This window comes from Chenopodium album, chromosome 25, assembly GCF_948465745.1.
Source record: "Chenopodium album chromosome 25, dcCheAlbu1.1, whole genome shotgun sequence".
Taxonomy (NCBI): domain Eukaryota; kingdom Viridiplantae; phylum Streptophyta; class Magnoliopsida; order Caryophyllales; family Amaranthaceae; genus Chenopodium; species Chenopodium album.
This window is the reverse complement of record NC_137858.1, coordinates 1,679,034-1,703,823: the sequence shown is the minus strand read 5'-3', so window position 1 is coordinate 1,703,823 and position 24,790 is coordinate 1,679,034. Positions and strand designations below refer to the sequence as shown.

General features: G+C 34.9%; 4 protein-coding genes across 6 annotated transcripts; all 4 read right to left on the bottom strand.

Annotated features, from left to right (window-relative positions):
- Positions 1-32: 32 nt before the first annotated feature.
- LOC145614667 (transcription factor MYB17-like) lies at positions 33-2,852 on the bottom strand. Its single transcript, XM_081669736.1, has 3 exons — positions 2,620-2,852; positions 1,038-1,167; positions 33-925 (listed from the first exon to the last, which is right to left on the bottom strand). Exons 1-3 carry the CDS (start codon positions 2,750-2,752, stop codon positions 289-291), a joined length of 900 nt encoding a protein of 299 aa, XP_081525862.1. The 5' UTR covers positions 2,753-2,852; the 3' UTR covers positions 33-288.
- A 3,286-nt stretch (positions 2,853-6,138) lies between these two features.
- LOC145613209 (DEAD-box ATP-dependent RNA helicase 8-like) lies at positions 6,139-13,695 on the bottom strand. Its single transcript, XM_081668271.1, has 10 exons — positions 12,796-13,695; positions 11,105-11,165; positions 10,211-10,445; positions 9,462-9,700; positions 8,471-8,722; positions 8,198-8,378; positions 7,395-7,483; positions 7,240-7,313; positions 7,024-7,155; positions 6,139-6,532 (listed from the first exon to the last, which is right to left on the bottom strand). Exons 1-9 carry the CDS (start codon positions 13,197-13,199, stop codon positions 7,077-7,079), a joined length of 1,614 nt encoding a protein of 537 aa, XP_081524397.1. The 5' UTR covers positions 13,200-13,695; the 3' UTR covers positions 6,139-6,532; positions 7,024-7,076.
- A 929-nt stretch (positions 13,696-14,624) lies between these two features.
- LOC145613086 (LIM domain-containing protein PLIM2c-like) lies at positions 14,625-17,152 on the bottom strand. The gene is made up of 5 exons (XM_081668143.1): positions 16,427-17,152; positions 16,029-16,128; positions 15,887-15,915; positions 15,636-15,725; positions 14,625-15,206 (listed from the first exon to the last, which is right to left on the bottom strand). The coding sequence occupies exons 1-5, from the start codon at positions 16,559-16,561 to the stop codon at positions 14,907-14,909; spliced, it is 654 nt and encodes a 217-aa protein (XP_081524269.1). The 5' UTR covers positions 16,562-17,152; the 3' UTR covers positions 14,625-14,906.
- A 363-nt stretch (positions 17,153-17,515) lies between these two features.
- Positions 17,516-22,939, bottom strand: LOC145613085 (uncharacterized). Of its 3 annotated transcripts, none has more exons than XM_081668142.1 (14): positions 22,827-22,939; positions 21,652-21,713; positions 21,368-21,569; positions 21,091-21,165; positions 20,888-20,989; positions 20,710-20,750; positions 20,474-20,587; positions 19,834-19,948; positions 19,562-19,752; positions 19,364-19,480; positions 19,095-19,175; positions 18,704-18,942; positions 18,469-18,508; positions 17,516-18,336 (listed from the first exon to the last, which is right to left on the bottom strand). In XM_081668142.1, the coding sequence occupies exons 2-14, from the start codon at positions 21,709-21,711 to the stop codon at positions 17,752-17,754; spliced, it is 1,962 nt and encodes a 653-aa protein (XP_081524268.1). In that variant the 5' UTR covers positions 21,712-21,713; positions 22,827-22,939; the 3' UTR covers positions 17,516-17,751. The 3 variants fall into 3 exon arrangements, with proteins under 3 accessions (XP_081524268.1, XP_081524267.1, XP_081524266.1); XM_081668141.1 differs by having other exon boundaries at positions 21,652-21,728; positions 22,827-22,894; XM_081668140.1 differs by having other exon boundaries at positions 21,652-21,749; positions 22,827-22,892.
- Positions 22,940-24,790: the final 1,851 nt, after the last annotated feature.

The following is a 24,790-nucleotide window of genomic DNA, read 5'->3' as shown; positions in this document are numbered from 1 at the left end:
TAAAAAAGTAAGACAATAAAATTGACGCTTCAACCATATACATATATTCCAATCAAGCCAGTTAAAGAGTCTACAGACTACAGTTTCAAAATGCAGCACGACATCAGAAAACAGATCTAGGAACATAAACCGGATTATGCAGCTCAGGAAGGCATCCTGTATTCCTATCAGCAGAAACAGAACAATTTACATGACTAAATTAGGAGAACAGGTAAACTTAAAGCTAGAACTATAACCGTTAACTAAGAGATATACTGCTAAATGTGACCGAAAAAACCCCAGACATCCTCAGTAAAACTTAAAAAAACACGCGTTATCAGAGTAGTTGTCAACAGGATCTTCCAAGAAGCTCATGTCATTGTATCCAGGAAAATCCAACAGCAGCTGCAATGCAGACTCAGATGAATCCTCTACCTCATTGGAGCTCGAAGAATCTGATCTTGTATTAACATCAAGAACTTCAGTTTTGATAAAGTTCTTACACTTGATCTCTTCATCACGGTTATCCACTGTCAGACCTGAAGTAGAGGCACATTTTGTGGTAGAAGTGGATGCTTGGGAGATTGGGCTTTGACAAGCAATCTTTTCCTTAATTTCAATGTTTCGAAATGATTCACCAACTTCAGAGTTCCAAAGACGGAGGAAGTAGTCAGAATCAAGGAACCTAGTAGGATGTGGGTGGCACACTAAAGACTCATTTGAAAGCCGAGCCTCAGCTTCAAGCCTAGCACTCTCCCACTGGGTCATGTGATGCGTAGAAGGGGATGCTGGGGGTTTTGTTGATGGTCCAGCAGGTGCAGCAGCTGGCTCATGGGTTTGAGGATCGAGGCCCATACTAACTAACCGTTTTCTCAAGTGAGTGTTCCATAAGTTCTTGATCTCATTGTCTGTTCTTCCTGGTAGTTGTGCAGCGATTGCGGCCCACCTGAAACACACATTTTCATCTCATGAGCACTGCTTACATTCGTTTTTCGATTTAAGGGTGCAATACTGGATAACAGATACAAGAACACATAGCAATGTGCTATAGACAATACCTGTTGCCTAGAATGGCATGCAACTGTATAACAAGCTTCTCTTCTTCAGGAGTGAATGGACCGCGTTTTATGTCTGGCCTAAGATAATTTGTCCAACGAAGCCGACAACTCTTTCCACATCGAAGGAGACCTGAAAAGAAGGAAATTGTCGAAATGCTAATCACTTTAAAGCTCCATATAGACCAGGTCATAAATCATTTACCTATCTTATATGACAAGACTATGACAAAAAACATGAAATTTTCTCTTCAAACATGTTATTATGTTAACTAGCAACTCAACAATGTGTTGTTCATTTCGTCCTTTCCTACTGTAAACACACTATGACAACCAAGAACATCAACAGATCGGATCAAACCTGAAGTCAGATCAGATTATAACGCGAAATGCAATGGAAATATGCATATCTCGAGATTGACCTATATATCGTCTCTTTCAAGGCAATGTTAAAATGTAAGTACAAAAAAATGAATGGCACTAGATCAAAAAAGCCTTAGCTCATCTCCACAACCGCGTAATCATGGACAGGTTGTACAAGTAACAATCTAATGGAAGTTTATCATCAATTATATTGAAAGTATATCAATCATTCTCAAGAACTTGTTTAACATTTTGCTGTTAATTCAGCAGCAATAAAAGTTGTCATCAAAAGATCAATTATGTCATGCAATCCTCAAATATAGCCATATGGTAATTTTTAAAATATACAGTACAACTCAACTAACACTTTGTCTAGCCAATTTCTCTTCTTAACATTTAAATTGTGACTACTTAAAATGTGGACCATGATTTGAACTACACAAATTGCTAAGTTGGTGACCAAAAATAAGCATAGGCATAACTTAACTCAACTTCAAAGAGTCCACTCTTGGGGGTATTTTGAGGATTACAATTAGTAATAGAGGGCTTTTTGGGAATTTAACTGTTAAATAGTAGGGGTTACTTGACATTATCTTCTCTAATATAGCACTATTCAATTCTCTAGCAAAGATAAGTGAAGCAATTCAAGTTATTCTAAAATTAAATAATACCACTAAATTGCAATTAATTAAAAAAATCTTCAAATCTTTAATCTATGCCCTATTTTAAAAATAAATAAATAAAATCTTAATCTTGTCAAAAACAAATCAAATACTCGTACGAAGTAATAAACCTCATAACATCAACTACTACCGACAAATTAAGGTCAATTTTTTTAAAAATCATGATAAAGTGCATTACCAAAGATACATTCTAATTCATAACACTGAGTAGAACTCAAGCCTCTATGGCTCTATTACACACTCTAGTAGGTGCACTCATGAACATTTTTTTGCTAATTTGCTCAAATTTATTTCCAACAAAAAAATACCCAAAAAAATATTTTTAGAAATTGAAAATAATGGATTTTAAATATCATAATAATCCAAAATATATCATTCTTACGTCATAAAAAAATCTAGTTAAACCAATATTCTATTTTTGGCGGCATAATTCATTCAAAAATTGGTGACTCGCCCGAGTTGACTCAGAACTCGGATGCTAAAACCCTCCAAAAACCATTATAAAAAACAGGGGAAAAACAGAGGAAGATAAATAAAACCTGCATTTTTAGGAAGAGATCGCCAATTTCCATGACCATGTTTTTTGATATATTTAACAAGTAATTCATCTTCTTCACTTGTCCATGGTCCTTTCTTCAACCCTTGCTTTTCACAACATGGAGATCTTCCCATATTCTCTCTCTTAATTCTTCCTTACTTTTGAGTTAAAAAACAGAGTTTTTGATGTAACCCAAAAACTAAATTATCAAATGAACAAAACCCCAGAAATCAAATCATCAAATTAGCAAAACCCAGAATTTAATTTCGAAGATTTTCATTCAAAAGCTTTGAACTTTGACAGAAGAAAGAAAGAAGAAATGAAGAGGCATAATAAATTTTACCAAAGAGGTGAATTAAATGTATATATAAACCAAGAAATGAGAAAAAGTGGAATTGGGCAATATCTATCTTGGGAAAATGAAGAAATAATTGTTTGTGTATCAGAGGAGAGAGAAACAGAATTGTACAATCAGCGAGTTTCAAGCTGAAAAAAAAACTGTGCTCTGTTTTCTGCAACAACGAAAAAAAAAACAGAGAGAGAAAAACTCTTGCATTAAATGATATTACTTGCTTTATTAATATTACATTACATCATTCAAATTGTGAACAGTGAATTTTTTGATGAAATAAAAAAAGAAGAAAAAAATAGAATAAGGGTTATCAGAAATCAATGCAATTTGAGAGGAGAGAGAAAGATGGAAAAGAGAGAACAGAGGTTTTATTTATTCAAAAATTAGAAAAGAAAAAAAAAAAAAAAAAAGAGGGGAAAATGACATTAAATAAGAGAGAGAGAAAAAAGAGTAAGGAAGCAATAAATGAGAAAAGGAGGTATGGGAAGATAGGAAAAGACAGAGGTAAAGGTAATAGAGTTGCCAAAACATGCACATTTAATTTTGGTAGCAGGGGTAGTACGGTCGTGTATAGCTTTTCTCTGTTTTTGTTGGTCAAATAGTAGTAGTGGACTAGCGGTAGTAATAAGACTACAAGAGGTGTTAATTTGGTTACTGGTCGGGTTTGGGTCAGATCTAGTAGGGTCGGATCATTTTGAATAATGGAGTGTGTAACACACTAACACCAATGTAAACAAGGCCATGGTAAGCACACCTAAGGCGATGATGTGCTAAAGTCATGGTTCTGGGGGACGGATGCTATTGCCCAAGTCAAGGGACGCGATGTGGTGATGGTACGCCATGGCCTAAGCAAAGGGTGGGGCGCGTGGCATGAGCAAAAGGCATAAATGCACCTCATCCTTAAAAGCACAAATTCAGGACCAAGGCAAGGTATGGCCAAGCAACGCAAGACAAAACAAGGCCAAGTAACACAAGGAAAGGTTAAAGGCAAGACATTTTAAACGTGATAACAAAGGGTAAGGCATGGATGAGATACTTTTGACACTAAGTAGGTTATTCAAGGCCCTTATGGAACCTCGTGAAGTACCTCGATATCAAACCTTATCAAGATAAAAATGTTCTCTACGGGCCAAATTTGAAGGCTATAATACATAAAATCGGATCATTTTCGTATATTTTAGGAGCTATAATGAGTTTGGCTCAATAATATGGCTAACTTGGAATTATGTTATATTGGTTGTCAAGATGTGCAAGATGTAGTTCCAATCAGCAAGTTAGCGTCCCTGGGTCATGTATAGGCCTAAGAAATCCTTCATTGGGTCACTACACCCAAGTTCACCCATTACTTACCATACTATTGTTAATGTTGATTCAAGCATTGATGCATGAGTTGTTTACACTATATTGGTGTTACATGGTTGCACACATTATTGCTGAAATTGTTGGCTTTAGTTTTTTGCAGTGCCTATGTTGATCAAATTCTAGATTAAGTCACACATAGTATTATATAATTAACCATTAGCTCTGTATGATACTCCAAAAGTATCACAATAAGCTATAGAACATCTTTTAAAAAAATTTGTTTGTAAGATTCTAAAAGTAGAAAATGTGTCCGATTGAAAATTAAAATGCCCAAATAACCAAAACAACTTTGTCGTTAGTCTATGTCATTTAGGGTTGGCTATCTGTAGAGAAATGCTAATCTAATAAAAACCCTGAAATTGACTACTCATAAGTCATATCCCATAAAAATGTGGACTGCTTGGTTGAGTTTAGAATAGGTGTGGAATCATTGGAATGGAGTGATAAAAGTTTGGAATAGAGTGAAGATTAAAACTGGCAAAATTGTACAAGAGTTGAACGAACTATAGAATAGAGAATTGTAAGACCAAATTGCAAAACTATAACGATGAAAGTACTCTACAAATCACACATGCCACCCTATTGAAGAAAACTTACAGAAAAAATACAGAAGAATTAGCTGCATAATTCGTGTCGCTAAGCTTAATGATTGTTTATATTGCTATCTGTTTGCTTGAGGGTTCATAATAAGCAATTTAGAAAATAAACACTAACATTTTATTACATTCATTAACATCAATCAACACATGATTTCAAGTGCTTTCTAAATCTGCTCGTAAAAATTTGTAATTATCTGTTTCACTAGTATAGTAGTATAGATGGATTGGTCTCTGAGGAGTCAGTTATGAACATGTATGCTCAAAGAATCAAAAGATGATAGCAATGATTCAATGATCACAACATAATAAATGTAGTCAATTTTAGGGCAGAGAACACACAAGTACCCATAAATGTAACTGTACGTACTGTTAATTTTTTTGGTCACCCTGGGCTATTGCTTGTAGACCAAGGTTAAGGCTAAAAATGCGTAAATTATAAGCAACACATTTACGACTCTTCACTGTTTAAGCTTATTCAGGCAAAGCAAAATATCACCTTATTTTCTCAAGTAGTCAACCCAAGGGGAGAGAGAGAGAGTGATAATGGGTCAATTTTGGGGTCTCCTCCAAAAAAATTTAAGATTTTTGATGTATTAGTAACAAATAAATAGATAGGAAAAAAAAATAAACGATGAAATTGCATGTTATTTGAGCATAACTGCATAATCAAGTCTGAATATGAGCACGTACGCGCATATATCAATACATGTTATTAACTACAAGGTAAGAAAAATGATTCATAATTAAACCTTATTTTCAGCTATATAAGTTTAGCTAGCTCTTCAATTCATGTAGCAAACACAGCATATAGATGAAATACTTCGTATCTGAAAATCGGAAGTCAATTAAGATCTCATGTTATTGCTCATGCTTGAAAGAAAGTTTAACTAGGTCTTTCTTTTTTCCGTCTTAGGTAACTAAGTGAGCTACAAAGGAGCTTTTTCAGTCTTACCAGGATGTTTTGTCAAGAAGACCTACCTTTGTTCTCATGTAACTTGAACGAAGGACAACAGTCAACCTGCCAGTGGCAATGACTACCCCTCTCGCTGCCTTCAAACAGGCAAATTTGAATACCCTGTGAATTAAGCTTCAACAATCCATGTTTTTCCTCTTCCTTTTTGCGCTCAAAAAGCACCCCGGCCAGGAGCTTGTAGAAGCGAAATACGGAAATAAAGATGGTTGTAATACTAATAAACTATACACAATCTGAAAAACTCCACTCCAGAAGAACATGGAGTGCTTTATTTTTTTGCCACAACAAACAACATCATCCAGAAATTCAACTACCTCAGTCGGCAAATGCAACAAACGATAGGAAACAAGCTAATAGGTTGTTGATGGAAGTCAGACGGAGGGATGGAACATCCTTCCAGCCAGTTAATGCAGGCATCTAACCCCAGAGCAACATTCTGACTAAATCTCTTAATAAATTATTCCTGAAAATATCTCCTTCCTACACAATACTATCTAGAAGTAGGGAACATTCCATGAAGATCTGCACAAGACACACTTGACGACAGAACAACAAGACATCAACCAAAAGTCTACAGTAATCACAATTCTGATGCTGAGCTGGGAAAATCCGATCTTGATCCACATACCTGCGAAAGAACACATAAGTATTCATCCAACTACGAAATTCTAGTGTCTTAGACACTAAACATTAGTAATCAGCAAAACTAAATACTCAATTTCATGTCTGTAGGCTGTATTACGAGGATAAACACAAAGCAGTTTAGCAGTCCAAGGATCTCAAAATATAGAACAAAATTTGAGAATGAAATGCAAAGCAGGTCTAAGATATACGGAAGGAAACAATCCCTTGCCAAAAATCTAGTTAAACATAGATGCTAGCCTGAAGTAGATGCAATTTCTTTCATCTAAACAACAGTATTTTTCCTTATCAACACATCACATCATCTTTAAAAAGATATTCAACATAAGATCAAATCTTAAGGAAATGTCGCATTTATTTCAAGAGGGGACAAGACACAACTACCAAAACATCATTAAAATGGAACCAACAAATAAATGCAAAGAGATCCTAGGGGCTAGGGACGGTGCACTTATACAGGATTGGAAAAACACTTACCATGACCAGCATCTATTCACCCATAGAGTACAGCATCGGTTAAACTCAACTTCTTAACGACAGTAGATAGCCTGATCTATTTGTGGAGGAATCTGCTTTATTTCAGTTCCAAGTTCCTGCTCAATCTTATATCTGTTGTAGATAACCAAAGATATTAGAAGTATATCAAATGCTAAGCTTGTAGAAGAATATGAACTCAAAGGACAAGATACATACAAGTTAAAACGGTCTTCATAAGTGATTAAATTCACTGCTAAACCAAGATGGCCAAACCTCCCAGATCGACCAACCTGTACACAAATGGATCAAAACAACAACGTCAATAGGAAATATAACAAGAGCAAAACACCCAAGATCTACTTACTACATACCCTATGGAGGTAGGTTTCAGCATTCTTTGGGAAGTCGAAATTGATAACAACATTGACGGCCTGAATGTCTATACCCCTAGTAAATAAATCTGCATATCATTCCAAACAACAAAACGATTAAAAGACGATAGAAACAAGCTGATTAAAGTGTGTATAACAGCAAGACAAATCCAAAAATCATGCACAGATATAGAAAAGTCCAACACAGATAAAGTAAATCAAGGAAGCAACACAATACAATTATACAACTGGAAGAATAAATGCAAAACAGTATACAATGAATTGAATCAATTTAACAAAATGGCCAATAAGGTGGAAAATACTAGGGCTTAAACTCGGAAGAAGCTGCAGATAAGCACTGCAAATTTATAACCCAACTACGCCAAATGTTTCTATACAGAATGAAATTTCGTCATAAAAAATGACAAGCAGAGCAGGAAACTTCAGTACCTTGTTACACTTATCAATAGAACAATTCTATTTAATTGATCAAGCACTTATAGATGCATCCAGATTTAAATTTCCACCGAAGAGCTTACTACTGGACTAACCTAGGTACTCTTACAATATGTTTGATGTGCCAAAAACAATTCTTATCCTTGAATACCTCACCACCCAAATAAAAAGTGAACAGAAAGGAAATGGAAATAAAGGTGAAGTGAAACTAAATGTGCTAGCTAATTTAACCGTAGAAAAAACTTCAACTTAATACTAAATAACTCAAAAGTCAATAAGTGATGTTAATCAGCAGTCTCTACAAAAACTTTTCGAGTCAAGGCAAACAAAGCAAAAGGTAGACATACCAGTGCACACAAGATTTCGGCATGCCCCGTTACGAAAATCGTGGAAAACTCTGTTGCGGTGATCTTGCAGCATCTTTGCATGAATGTAAAAACAAGAATACCCAAGTTCTGTTATCTTTTTAGCTAGCAACTCCACACGATTCACAGAATTGCAAAAAATAATTGACTGATTGATTTGAAGCTGAAACCAATTCAAAAAGATAAAACAACAGATCAGAAGAGTTCAATTTGAAAAACGCTAAGTATTTATAATTAAAAGCTTACAATCACAACCTTGGAGAAAAGGGTATTCAGGCAGTGGACTTTTTGTCTTTCTTCAACAAAAGCATAAAATTGTGTTATACCCTTCAGGGTAAGCTCATCCATCAAGTTAATAACATAAGGCTTATGTAAGTATCTATCTTTGAAATCTTTAACAGTGACAGGAAATGTAGCTGAAAACATTAGGATCTGACGATTCGTAGGCATAAATTGGATAAGCTGCTCTATAGACGGCTGAAATTCCGGAGACAAAAGCTTATCAGCCTGCAAAACAAAACAAAAAAGAGCCCTTAGAGAACTTGTGGGGACAAATTTCACAACTAGTTCTGCATTATGCCATTACGGTTCCTAAAGTTCCTTCCTGGCTGAAATCATCATGAAAAATTAACTTGTGCACAGAAATTTATCTTACAGTAAGTTAAAAAAGTTATCCAAAAAATGAGAAGATAAACTCCAATTCCAACTTATAGAACAATAGTATGAAACAAATATAAGATATCTTCAACAGTAGTACAGTAAACTTAAAAGGAAGAATCATGAAAAATCAGCTATTAATAAACTCCAAAACTCACGGAGTAAGATGCTTACAGTTCCTTAATCAAACTACTCAACTATGCAACAAGGATCAAAAAAACTACCCTCAAAATGTCACATGTTCTATCTTAAGATATTGACAAACATCCATAAAACAACAGTACAGAAAAGGTAAAACAAAATTCAAGAAAAAATCAAGATGTTATCAACAAAACTCCAAAATTTGCAGAAAAAAATGCTTACAGTTCCTAGATCAAACTACTCAACTATGCAACAAGGATCAAAGAAACTCCCCTCAAAAAGTCACATGTTCCATCATAAGATACTGACAGATCTACATAAAACACCCTCCCTAAATCACCACCAGATTATCTATGCATCCTTTAACAGATTTCAAAGGGAAGCATCAAGAATAAGGATTAAGGAAACAGAATTGCTTTATCGCGAAAATCAAAGCACACTATCTTACCTCATCCATTATAAGCATTGAACAGTCTTTCAAAACACAAATTCCTTTCTTTGCCAGATCTAATATTCGGCCAGGAGTTCCCACGAGTAAATGGACTGGCTGATATAATCTCATAATATCATCCTTCAAACTGGTTCCACCAGTGGTAACCATAACTTGAATATTCAGATGCTTCCCAAGCTCTTTACAAACCTGCGATGTCTGGAGAGCCAACTCTCTCGTAGGAACCAGTATGACAACTGCCAAAAGAAAGAGATTATCAAATAATAGACTACAATATGGAGTTGGTCATCATAATATTTCAAAGAGTTAAATATAGATTCATTATTGCTCAATCTGGATCAAATCACAACTCCAACAGTATGGAACTAACTGAAAACACCTCCCTACAGACCTCATACAACAAAAACCTTTCCATTCTAATATTCCATTAACCGATTTCAAAAAAATTACAAATCTATAAATTGGCTGCTTCTAATAATAACATAAATAAAATAAAATAATTCTAAATTTAAGATTAGAAAGACGGAGTTAATTATGACTCTTATGAGCAACCATAATCTTCAACTTAACTTAACTAGTATTAGCCAAGTGCAATAATAACTTTTAAATCTCAACAATATACAAGAGTCAAAAAAGCCAATGATAACGCAATACAACTAAATTTTTTTAAAAATCAAATGTAGAAACTTAAGCATAACAAGACAGCAAATTCTGCGTATGCAATGGGAAATAGTCATAGTGAGGACCTTGAATAACATTGTTGTCTTGATCAATTTTTTCCAAAGCAGGAATGCAAAAGGCAGCAGTTTTTCCTGTCCCATTCTTTGCTCTAGCAAGAATATCACTCCCAGTAAGCGCAATTGGAATACTTTCTTCCTGGATAGGGGATGGCCTTTCAAAACCCTTCTCATATATACCCATCAATAACTCGCGCTTAAGAAAATAGTCCTCAAATTCATTCCCTTTAGTAGCTGTCACATCCTATACAGAGGGAAACAGCAGATGATTGTAAAACTAGCAATTGCATATTTGTGTAGACACACGCTAAAATCAGAGCCTCCAAGATAATGTTTAATGGCCCTAGCAACTAGTTTATTTCCAAATATATTGATAAGCATGATCCAACTCACGAAAAACACAATGAACATAATAACATATAGTTACTGCCCATGAATCACAATCTATTGACACAATAACTTACCAATATTTTTCTCCATAGTAATAATAATTTCATAATCTAACAGTCAATCATAGCTAGCAAGCATCATTAATCATAAAAAAATATTGATAAACTATTATTCTGTTCACTCCAGAGCAATCTCATCCATATTCAAGAACAATAAAGTCCTACTGCAAAACTGAACTCCAAAAACAAAATAACGAAAAAATAAATTGAAACAGTAAATTTCCAATGCATTTCAAAGATGTTGTACAGCAGTTAACAAGTTAGTCATGTTAGCTCCATTTAATAATTCTCACTGATTTTAAGCCTTGCACTACCACCAGCAATTTTCTTTACCTTAGCATCAGCATAACATAGCATAAAAATAACCATGAAAAGTCATAACCAGTATCTAATAAAACAGTCCAAACAGTAAGCAATAAACAACAAAACCCACATACAAATTCCAAATTATTACCTCTGTCCTAAAGCGTGTGTCTGGTGGTGGTAACTTCAACCTTGCCTTCCAATCTTGGGTACTAAACAACAGTACGATAAGTATCAATCAGTAAAATATATATATATAAAAAAAAAAAAAAAAAAAAAAAAAAAAAAAAAAAAAAATACAGTATATATTGCAACAAGATACATAGAAATCTGCCCAACAATACACAGGCAGCATGACAAATTAGAAGAGAGACATGCACAGATGTGCAAACAGCACATATATGCACTAGAAAGCAAGAAGAAATTACATTCTTAACTTTCATCAGCTTTTACATTAGATGATTTAATCTACAGAAGATCTACGTCAAAGAAACTAAGTAGATATAGAAAGGCACTTAAAGGAAACCAAATCAATTATAACTTTACCAAGGTCTCATGTTTCATACAACTAACCTAACGGCTTCAGTTTTGGCTTACAGATCATACCTTCACAATATCTAATGTTCTAATCTGCATAAGATCTATGCCAAAAGAAAATTCAGCAGATAAACAGCAAGGCACTCAAGGGCAAAATATAAAATGATATCTTCACTTAGGTCTCGAGATTCATACAACTAACCCACTGGCTTCAGTTTGTGCCTATACATATCTTATTGTTCTCTCTCTGCATAAGATCTAATGTCAAAGCACGTCAGAAGACAAACAGAAAAGCACATAAAACCACAGACAGATATTAAATCCTCTCTATGATCTCAAAAATCAGAAAGCTAGGCACCAAAAGGATAAGGTACTGCAACACCAGCTCCAATGCACATGGCATGAAGTTCCAAGAAAGAAGGGCAAGAAATACTTTTATCTTGTAGCACATTGAAATGTCAAGATAAAATGGGCAAAAACAATAAATGTTAAATAACAAAGGCAAAAACACCAGAGTAAAGCAAGAAATAACACAAAGTTTTGTGCTATAGCAGAAACTAGATGATTTGAAAGGGAGGAACTTGATAAAGCAACCCTTCACTATGATTTGGCAAACCCAGCATATGTAGCATTCAAATTAACCTGATGTATCAATATCCTAAACAACTAATCACATCAGCACCTAATTTATAATGTCACATTGAGAAAGCTTGACTATATCATGGGTATGCAAAAGACTTACCATTTGATTCCCAAGCATTTAATGGCACAGGTTTCAACTATCAATCTACAATCTTCAAACACCAATCTTTCAAGCCCTAGCCTTCATATATTTCTGGGTTTCAATTTCAAAACTTCCACAGTTCCACCATTGAATGGTATATATCATGGTAAAATCTAGTGGTATCAATGTATATGGATTGAATAGTAAAATGTCCCAACACTTATTTTCTGTAGGATTTTCTGCTCATTTTCTGTTTACAAAAAGTATCTTGCTTTTCTACTAATACAAATTCTTCTAAAATTTCAAATAACCCTTTTCTATTTTAACTAAATTTCCCCGGAAATAAGACAAGTAAGCATCCTGACACCATAGCTAAAACCAAATATTCTCCAAGAATTTCAAAAGATACACCTCAAATCTATTCCCTCTCTTAAATAATGTATACTGAATATATAATAATATTTGATTAAAAAGATAATTCTAGTCACTATTGCCCAATACAAACATCAAGCACCAAAAATAAAGCAACAATCAATACAACCATTAAAAAGAAATTAAAAGAAACAAAACATTCTCAATACCTCGTGTCAATAGCTTCGGACTGCACTGTTTTCTCAACCTCATCGACACCGGTCACCGTTGTACCCGGTACCTGACCCCTCCTAAGCCATTGCTGTTGTTGTTGCTGCTGCTGTTGCATCTGCTTCTGCTGCTGAATCTGTTGCTGTTGTATCTGCTGCAATTGCTGCTGATGATGCTGAAAATGTTGTTGATGTTGCTGCTGTTGTTGCTGACGCTGAAACTGATGTTGTTGCTGGTGATGATTCTGCATCATCCCTCTTTGCGCGTAATGTTGCTGCTGTTCATAATTCCTACGTTGAAAATTAGGGTTTCCACCACCACCTCCGCCGCCTACATCTACGCCCAATCCGCCTCTACCTCTGCCCATTCCAGGAGGATAACGACCTCTAATGTTGTCATTCATCTTCGAAATTCGCGAAATCTAAACCCTAAAATTTCCCAGAAATCTAAACCTAAACAAATGAAAACCCAGAAATCCTAAAGATTATATGTATATACACAATCCGAATTTTTGCGAATTCGAAGAAGAATAGTGGACGTCCAAAAAAAGTCCCACTATCATTAACTAAAATGCCTTACAAAGATTTCAGATCTGTACTTAAAAAAAAGTAGGAAAGAAGATTGTAATTAAATCAAGAGAAGAAAAAAAATCGAGAAGATTTTAGGGTTTCGAAACTGCGAAAATTTGAGGGGCTCAAATTAAAGTGCGATAGGAGTAATTAATTGTAAAAGTAATTGAATTTGAATTTGAAGATTTCGGGAGTACGAAATTAGGGTTTGCTCATGGTAAAGATCAAAATTTGGGGAAAAAAGAGGAATTATTTTTCAATTTAGAACGAAGCTTTTCGTATTGTTTGGAGAAGTTGTAATTGTGATCGAGAGAAAACTAGAAATGAAGGTCGGAAGATAGTTTGAGTGTAAATTATCTTGAAGAGAGCATTGCGGTTAAATTACTATTTTGGGTAAAAGAAAATGAATACAGTAAATTTTTGTAAAAAAATACCATAAAATTTTGAAAAATACCGACAGTAATGAGATTATGAGAATTTGAGAAAAGCTTTTTTATAATGGAAAAAATAGAGCAACGTCATAAATTAATTACTTAATAAGAAATTACAGTAATTATTACTGTAATATAGGTCATAAAAAAAATGTTTACCGTAATTATTAAAAATTACAGTACTTTATAACTTGTCATGAGTTGATTTGAGATGAAGTGCAAAGATGTACATGTGCATAGCATTCACTTTGCACCACATGAACGTAAATTTATATACTACGTACGAAATTACATGTTAAAGAGCTATGATATTTTGATGAATGGACATAATCCATTATTCTTACATTCTTATATTTTGTAGTTCTATTAATCTATTTTATACTTTTATTTATAATAAAACTTTTCACATTTTCTTTAACTATGTCCTAGTGTCTTCCCCGTTCAAAAAAAAAGTCCTTGTGTTCTTTAGGTGCATATTGAATATCGTGCACATGTATTCATGATTTAATATGTGATTCAGTGATTGTATTCACCTTATTCTTATCCAATCTAATATTATAAAAGTATCTAATTGACAAGTCTTTCTTGTCCAATTTAAATATTTGATATCCTTGTTTTTATTCTACTAAATACCAATTTATCTACTTAGGTCAACCTCTTATGTAGGGCTGTAAAGGACACCTTTGGTATCCATTCCTTGACATTTAAAAAATAAAATAATGTCTCTGTGTATCCTACAATAGTACAAATCTTGAATGAATTGGTAATTCAATACAATGAAGTTCGGCATTTTTATTATGGAGAGTTGGAGACTATAAAACCACAAGATACCATGTCAAACATAAACAGTAAAAAAATGTCTTATAAATTATCTCAAGTGTTACAAAAAAGAAAGAAATATTCACCATGACAAATTGAATGGCCAAACATGTCAATTAAATTAAAAATTACATTGTTGAAGTTTTCTGTGACTAAGGGAAAATTTCCTGACTCATTTGGGAGCTAAAAATGATTAGAAATGCCCGAAGGCCAGTAAAATCCATTACAAGAAAGCTGTTGTAGTTAGGAGCTAATATGATATCAAAATCCTTTTTTTTTTTTTTTTAAAGATTATGCTTCAGCAGTTTCTTCTGCAGGAATTGTCTCAGTTTCTACTGCGGCTTTAGCTTCGGCTACTGGCTCAGCTGTATTGGCTTCTGGTTCGTCTCTTGCTTCGGCTAAAGATGATGCATTCTTTTTAGCAGCAGCCTTTACATGACTGTAGGTTCCTTTCTCCATGAACAACTGCTGGAAATGGTGCCTGCAGTAGAGGATTCCATCGAGAGCAGCATAGGATGAGTGTGTAAGAGAACACCCTCCAATAGCACACCTGAAGCATGTCTTGTGGTAGGATTCTCCCTCCATTGTTATCTGTGAACGTAAAAGAAAATGAAGATGCATGTCGGGTTATGTACAATGGCTACAAGAATCAATCAACTTTCATCTTCCTTAAGGATATCATTCAATTAGAAAGACTACTTCCATTTAGATCTTTTCTTTATTTTGTTGGGAGGGGGATAATAAATCTGTGTCATATAAAGAGGAAAATAATCCAATCTCGAGGGCATTATTCTAAATCCTTCAAATTTATACGCGTTTTGTTGGATGTAAAACCCGAGATTGCAAATCATGACAAAGGGGTAAAGTAGCAACTACTGATACTAATTTGTGGGGGGGGGGGAAAAAAACTCATATTCGGCTTCCTAAAATCATGGTTGAATTCTTCAACAAAAACAAACGGAACAAATACCATCAAACAACAAGATGGGGGTATAGGGATTGAACGTAAGAAAATCTTACCTTTTCCAATGGATAGACAGTTTTATTACAAGCAGGACACTTTTCTTGGGTTCCAGAGAAGAAGGAAGAGAGTTTGTTAGGGGTCCTGCCCTGCTCAAAGAAAATGACAATAATAAAATCAAATTTGAGAAATCAACAGAGAAAAATGGGATTAAAATTTCTGTAAAAAATTTGAAAAAAGGGATAAAATGGGACAAAGTATGAATCATGGAAATTACGAGTAATATACAAAGTATATGATGGAAATGTACCTGCTCATATTGCCGGTCTGTCTTGGGTCCTGAGGAGGAAATAGATCAGGAAAATTGTAAGAAAAATATACTAAGTATGAAGAACTGAAGAGATTTATGAATATCTGAGGCATAAATCAATTATTTACAGAGTAACATTTACCTGCTTGAAAGTTTTTACGGAAATCCCCGGATTCTTTGAATAGCTGTTCAAAGTGAGTTTTGCAGTAGAGGACTCCATCCATCGAAGAGTAGTTGCTCATCTGTCAATGTAACAAAGTTATTCAACAATTAAATTATTTGTACATTTCTACATTACATTATGTCTTCATTATTATTTATGATATGTAATCAGATAATATGAACGTCACATTTTAAATTCTGGAAACGAGAAACAGGTGAAGTCAGGAAATCAGGAGACCAATAATAAAATATCAAATGAAATCTGGGATTGAGAATAGAAGGTACATAAATGTATCTTCCTTCAGAAATTTTACAAGAGTTTAAGACATTGTTAGACACAAAGCAATAATATGACATTTTAGCGGAAAAGAAACGTACCACGAGTGTTCCATTGCAGTGACTGCATCTGAAGCAGGACTTATGAAAAGTTGCCCCATCAGCTGATAACAAATCCACAAAATAGACAGTTTTGTCACAAGCCTTGCATTTGTCAAGAGTTCCAGTAAATGCCATATTTGCAACTCTTTCGTATGAAATAATTTCTACGAAATTTTGTTTATTATCGAAAATCAAGGCTATGATCAGCAACAAATCATTAGTTAACTTCTTGAATCCCCAACCGCACAGAAAGAAAGATCTATATCAAAGAGAGGGATTTGTCAAAGCATCTCTATGCAGCAAATCCTAAGCCACAGCCTCAAATTGGACTATTGATCAGTTTGAACAAAGTCTCTAATTTGTCCGAACAAAACTGATTTATACGACTCGTTTGCCAGTTTATTAGCTCCCACAGAAATCATGGTTTGAAAAAAGACATCCAAAAATTATGAGGTGAGAATTGCAGGCTAGGCACTAAATGTGGAAGAGAAAATGAAGGGTGGTCTGACTTTTTCCAAAGGATGCAATATCAGAAAAGTTGACATCTGTTTTGTTATGGTTGTGTTTGACAGTTTTTTCTGGTTGACTAGTTTTAGAAGGTGAAGTTAATTTAGCCCTTTATATTTATAGATTCTCAAGAATATATAAAATAAAGATTTAATATATTTCATACAATAATTCTTTAACAGAAGACAAGATCTTAAAAAATAATAGCCCACATATATGTAAAAATAATAAACAAAAAGGTTCATTTGGACCAATTATATAATTGAAATGTGCATTACTTGCATACCATGAGGAGCAGAGAAGAGATACGACCCTGTCCCCTATAGGTCCGACCTAAACAAATAGAATTAATTAATAATAAAAAAAAAATTAAGAGAAAATATTGGTAAGTAAGCTTTATAAAATATTGGCAATACATTTTAATGAATCCCCAAGCTCATAGAAAGGCAGAGAAAGAATAGAGATCACAGATCAGCTAGACATGATAGATAAAGACATTACCTCATTCGCAGTGTCATCACCCCAAGCGCAAATATGATAAAAATGTTACTTATAACCTTCAGAGTTCAGTCAGTCAAATCAGAAATAAACGAGAAGATACATTATTTCTGGGACGTAGAAACCAACATTGTATTTGTTTAAAATCACAAAAAAAAAAAAAAAAAAATAAATAAAAAAAATTTATAAAATCCGGTATTATTTCCATATAGTTGAGCAGTTATTGGATAAAGTTTGCAAGTTATCAATCCTTGCAATATTCAGCCTATAATCTCAATGCGATTTTCTGAATTTCGATACAATTTGTTACTGAATGGTAGTTATGGCAACATGACTTGCTGGGACAGTATGATATCTGATATGGTTTTCCCATGACGATCAATTCTCCTAGAACAGTTGACACCACTATCAAGAATATTGCGAACCACAACATTCAACGAATGAATGCCCTTGACCTCATAGATCTCAACTTTAACATTTTCTTTGACCCATTTATCTCTCTTTGAAATGGCATCTGGGTGCGGAAATGGAGAAGGATTCAACAGAGGAGACAATACTTTCTTCACCCATTCAGGACTTATTATCACCTGCAACCTATCGATATCTTGAAAGAAATGGGGGATGATGGAAAAGTTCATGTCATTGCCTTTATCTCCGACCCTGATATGTGCAACTTCATACAGAGGAACTTTCTTGCCTGATGGTGCAGGAAAACTGGGATATGTACTTGATATTATGTCAAGGTTCTGATCAGACAAATCAATAAGACCATCAGGTAATAGAACTGACTTGTCTGAAATGGAAGTTGGCATTTTTAGTCTCTTCGTCTTGTGTTCATGATCGATTGTGTTAGCCATGTTTGTGCTCTTAGCCTTAATATGCCAGAAAATAGACTCGCGTCCAACCTGCAAAGATTTACTCATGTGATTCGTCACTTGATCACTTCATAGCCAAGCACAACTTCTGAGCTGGCTGAAAATACAGGTCAATCTAGATCAGAAATTTAATATTTGAGGCAGCTAGAAAGGGATACATACCAGTTGTTTTACCAAAAGTACTTCTTTCTTGTGCCCAGTACTGCAATAGAACAGAAAGTAAGCAGATGAATAACCAAACATCAATTAAGGAATTGTGATATACAAGGAATCAACTGAAAACTGCAAGTGAGGAAATTGAGTTTTGTAGACTAACTTCGTTATGTTTAGATGGTTCTATACGTTCCATTTTATAATTAAGAAATACAGTATATATCAAGGCAAGGGGGTGATTTACCTTATACCACCTCCACCAGCAGGCCCATTTGTATATAAAGCAGTGAATTCTCTGACAAATTTGATTGCATGCTCCTCAACCTCAAATAGTCCATCCATGCGTAGCCTTATGTCTCGACACCCAGATGCTATTGAGGTAATACTTTCATTGCAGACTGCTTTCAGGCTATCAAGTCCAATAATGTAAGAGATTATACGGCTATTAATGCCTGGATATGATTCTTCCATCCAAGATCTAACCTAAACGCATATGAAATATTGAAACCCACTAAGCCTGATTGTCAAAAATGATAAATTTGCAGCAGTCTTTAGTCATGTCTCAGAATGTACTCCTACATTGTACTGCAAGCACAATTGAAAATTCAAAAAGAATCAGAGAACAGCATATTTACCAGATACTCAGCTGCTCTTGCACGTTTAACGCATTCATAACCTCCGTAAGAAATCTCTCCCCACCCTTTCCATCCAGACTCCTAGACCAGATAGAGAACAATTGGATAAAGATTCACAAATATATAAAAATAAAATAATACATAATGCACAAGCCAGAACATAACAGGACAAAAAAGCAGATACGTATTATGTCAATTGCAAAAGGATTAACATATTAAACGACGTAGTTTATATATACTATTTGCAGAAAGTTAAGAATCATCCATACCTTCGGCACCAATTGCAGAAGTTTCTCAGGAGTTGAAGTAGCTGAGGGTTTTGCTCCAGTGCAGAGAATCTTGCTGCTGGATAAGGGTTCAAATGTAACATTCCGAATATCTAAGACCTGCGTCAGAAGAAGAAAAATATTCTGTAATTCCCAGTTTCCCACCCATCAACATAGTTTCAAATAGAATAGACACGTTACCACATCAGGAGTGACATAAGCACTTGGATCTGCAATCTCATAGAGAAGCTGCTGAGCACAAGTACTAAAGTTCAGAGCACCACCACTGCCATCAGCCTTGGCCACACATACTTCTCCCAGGTAATTGACTTCAGCAAATGGAAGTGATAAATCCAAAAGACACTGAAAAGATATATCTCTGTGTTTGTCTCCTACATGAGGTATATAAAGATTCCAAGTTCAAAAAAAATATAGAATGTTGAAGCATAGAAACTGCCAAAAGAAACACTAACCTGGGTGCATAAAATAACCTCCAGTCAGCTGACCACCACACTCTAAAAGGTGGCCTGCTAAAGCTCCTTGTGCTAGCTGCTCCAGATCATCCCAATTCCAGCCCAGCTCATAAACCTGTTAATCAAAGTATAGACTACTGACAATCTGAATGATATTACCAGCTACACAAGGAAATTAAAAAAAAAAAAAGTAAAAGAGCAAACAAAAATATTTTTGCAGCTCAACCAACATTTGTAGATTTTACCAAGGAAAAAACTGTATAGTAGCAGCTATTAAGTACAAGTCCAACAATATATTCACGATCTTTGTTCCTTTGATGGTCAAATCTAAGCAGCCAACTTAAAAAAAAAAAAAAATTAAAAAAAAATAAATAAAAAATAAAGTGAAAGAGATGCCAGTTCTTCAACACCAAATGTGTACACAATAAGTCCTACTGCCAGGGAATAAGTTTTTCAGCTTTTTCCCCAATAAATCAGCCCACTTCCACCCACTCTCTTGGGCAGTGATGATAGAAAGGAAGAACTGTAGTTTAATACACAATCTACCTAAATTATATTAATCTCCCAAACTGTAAGGCACATTAACAGATATATGTTGCTGTCAATTGCATGCAAGAGGCACAGCAGAGAAAATTCTCACCATTGGACCTAAGAATAGGGCAGCATCTGCTACACGACTAGTAATGATGACATTTGGCTTGTATAACTCAAGACACCTGACAATTGGTGCCGCACCTAGATATGTGCTAATACCCTTCAATGACAAGGAATATAGAATAAGCCAATATGTACCAAAGAGACAGCTTTTTTCCAATCAAAATGAAGATACCAACTCTATGATAGTATGATACTACTGCAAGGGCATCAGTTTCTTACACCATCCATGACAAAAGACATATTATGTGAGGATGCTGACCCTGAATTTTAGAGAAAGAAAATACAATAGAGGGGACTTAGTAAGTTTTAATGATATCAAATTCACCTTCCAACAGTTACTTAAGCACAAAAAAAAAAAATTCAAAAAACATTTCCTTAACATTCAAACAAGTATTACCTGGATCTTTGAAGGCAACTTCATGTGCAACAACAACTGTTATACTAAGCCCCAGGCTGTTTGCGATTTCAAGGACCTTCAGCTGAGCACCAATTGGATCCACTTTTGTATAGAAGGAATCAGACACAATTAATGGAAAAATTCTTAGATTGTATCCATGATCTCAACTACACTACATAAATCAAACAAAAAAAAGCTCTCACTTGCACCCATATTTGTAATTATGCATGTTCCCCTTTCTACAGCCAGAGGTAAAAGCAAGTGCATCCACTCCGAAACTGCATGTATGTAACAGACACAATTAATGGAGTAGAAACTAAACGATACACAAAAAACTGATTTTGGTAGCACATTCTACTTCTTAAATAAGAGAGGGAGGGTCAAAGCAAACCAGGAATTATAAAGCAGATTGAGTGATTGACAAATCTTATAAAAGCCAATGGTAAATTGGCAAGTAGCCAAGAAATACAGCAAACATACTGCGTGGGTCATAACCATCTCCGCCAGATACCATCTCCTTGTACCGGTCAGCTAGAGTGCGCTCAGCAAGACACTCAAGTACAATATAGTTAAGCTCCTTCACACTTTGAAGCAACTTAAAAGCTGCCATTGGCCTGTCACCACTAAAGCCAGCTCCACAACCAACATAAACTTTATCCCGTCTCCTTTTAGGATTGACTCTCTGAAGCAAAACAAGCATATAATAGTTCAATCCATGATACAGGATTACGATGACACAGTCAAAATATAGATGTAAAACTAACCAATTTGATCGAACAATCATCATACACATCACCACTGTGTTCCTCATAGTTCTCCATCATTCCTGTATCAGATGTCACTGCAAGCACTCAGCAAACAGCTGGCAAAGTATTATCATACACAATATAATGACCAATAGAATGACAGAAGCAAGACACGGGGTAGGATTTGTTTTTCACGTAAAATAAAGTTTTCTTAGATGCGCAAATGAATAATTCAGTACAGTTTCAGTGTTCCATTCAACAGAAATTAGATGAAAAACAACAATCAAATAAGCATAGTCCAACTCGGTTAAGATCAATCTAAATCAATTCAGCATAGATAAGTTGAAGAGAACACAGCCTGAAATCCTAAATATAAGTGCTTTTTCACCCACATATATTGACCCTCAACTTCTACATACTTCTCTAAAGAATCAAAATACTATTCTTCTCAGTCACCAATCAAACTCCCTCACTCTCCCCCTCTCGAACGAATTACATAACTTAAAACACATAATCAATTTCTAACAACTGAACCATTCATAAATTTATTGCTACTATTTCTCCAAAGCATCTACATAGTCCTGTCACACACCAAGCACACAACAACAGCAACAACAACGATACAACCCGATACAAATCCTGCCATAGCCACAGCATCCTGAGGTCAAGATGTATGCAGTCTTACCCCTAAAATCTTAGACAATAAGAAAAGGGTGTCTAAAAAATTCGACAAATTGAACACCATAAAACCAGCAAACACTCAATTACACAATTCCACTAAACAGTAAACAATCACTCGTTTGCAGTTCTACATAATAAAATCCAACACCCCTTTACTCTCATCAAAGTAAATTTTCATTAGAATACCAAACATCATACCCCAAATGACCCAGAAACCGGAATATCTATCTTTCGTAAAACCCGTGCATCAAACGGGCCCAAAAACTAGTTGTGCACTTGTGCCAGTAAACAATTACAATAAACATGATGGGCAAATAATCATAAACTTTTAAGGGTTTTCAGAGACATCAAAATTGAGCATTTTTTTTTTTCTCCAATCAAACATATGAAATGGGGTGTGATAATTCTACATAATCAAATTAACAGTAAAATATGAAATGGGGTACGATAATATTGCTGACATACTTGAATGATGAAGCGTTTGTGATTAATCAAAGAGATTTTCAACTTACCTCTTCTTCGGCGTTGAATGTGCTTTTTCTCTCTTCAAATTTTTGATTGTGACTTCATTTATAGTCGGAAGAACTGTATAAACAAAATTATTTAGTGGTTATCCATTAGAAAAAAGAAAATTATTTTTAAGGACTATTGAAGAAGACAGCTTAAGTTAACTAATGTCTTAATGATCTTATCCATTTCATTGTATTATACTATATGGACTACGGAGTACTACCTCAGTTGACACGTTTTGACTTTAGCATTATTCACATACTTCACTTTTCGCCATGTTTTGTGATTTATACGTAATGAAAAATATAGTCTTGTGAAATCTTGTTAGATTAACCATGATATATATTTTCGTAATATCAACTCTTTATATTTTTTACTTATTGGTTTTTAAAGATATTAATAGTTAAATTTGTGCATCAGCAAACGTAACTAAAGAAACGTGTCGACTAAAAAAAACGGAGGAAGTATTATTTTGGATTTGTAAATTTTGTATTTTTGCAATAGTGATGGAACAATAATGCATAAAATAAATTACCGATGGACATTTATTTTAATTTTGTAAGGTTTAACTCATTAAATAATTTGGTTGGTGCCAACTATCCTATTGATTTGAGTCTAATAACATAAATAATGAAAAAGGCAAAAAATAATCTAGATAGGCATGACATTAACTAATTGAAAGGTTTTGCGTTGAACAATGTGTATTCAGTGTATAAAGAGACAAAATAGACCCAAATTGGATTACTTAACGCCGGGGGAAGAGCTTTAACCACTTGAGGTATCCTCACTCTTAGACACAATAGATTGTAATATAATTGAAATTGGGTCATAAATCTTAAATGTCAACCCTTATAGGTTTATTTTGTAAAAAAGAATACAGATTTTAAAATCAACTTTTAAGTTGTCCTAGTAAGTAGAAAACAGTATAACTATATATTGAGAATGTGAAAATTAAAGGAAAGAAAACCTATGGTAATTTGTAGAAAGTAAAACCACAATCATCTAAGGAAAATAAATGCCTATCATAGAAATTTTATGGAAAACAAGGTGAAACTTTATAGGCTTGTTTTCGGATCGATTATCTGAATCGAAATGTTATTGATCTAGTAAAATGTTAAAACCTTTCCAATGTTATTAATTATGTATTGAACATACAACTTGATTTTTAATTTTTTATATTTTTTATCACCTACATGAACATATTATTTTTCGTTTGAAAAAAAATAAAAATCAACAACTTTAAACTTGTGCCCTAATACTCTCCGATATAGCATAATGCTTCTAATATTAATAGCGAATTCTAAACCATTAATCGAGTCGCGTTGTAAAACCTTAACCAATTAAACTAAGGGGTCGTTTAGTTCGCGTGGGGGAATCGGAATGGAATGAACAAAGGGAATGTAGGAGAATGGAATGAAACCCTTTCCAAGTAGTATGTTATTTGGTTTTAAAAAAACTAAGGGGAATCACCACCACCACACATCCCTTTCTTCACATTTTCCAGCCACCACGAGCCACCCCACCGCCAGCCACAACGTCAACGGGCTTCGTCGGCCCTCGGCGCACCTTCCACACCTCTCGCCGCCCCTCCATTCCCCCCGGGAAGCCTTCCCCCACCCACGACAACCTTCCCCCGCCCACGAAAAACCCTAGAAACCCAGCCTCGTCCCCTTAAAACTGCCGGCCGTCGTTGTTTCGAGGGTAAGGGCAGCGACAGCCGGCGGTTTTAAGGGGACGAGGCTAGGTTTTCGTAGGCAAGTTAAGTTTTTCCAGCGAGGTGAAAATTCTTCTATGGGAGGTGCGATGGGTTGCGATTTGGAGAAGGGTAAGTGCGGTTCCTGCCGGCGAGGACTGGGCGAGCTCCGGCGAGTTCCGACGAGGGCTAGGTGAGCTCCGGCGAGGTACTTGTGCGGTGGGGGTAAGTGGGTAAGGTGGTGGCTGGTGTGTGTAGTGGTGGCTTAGGAAA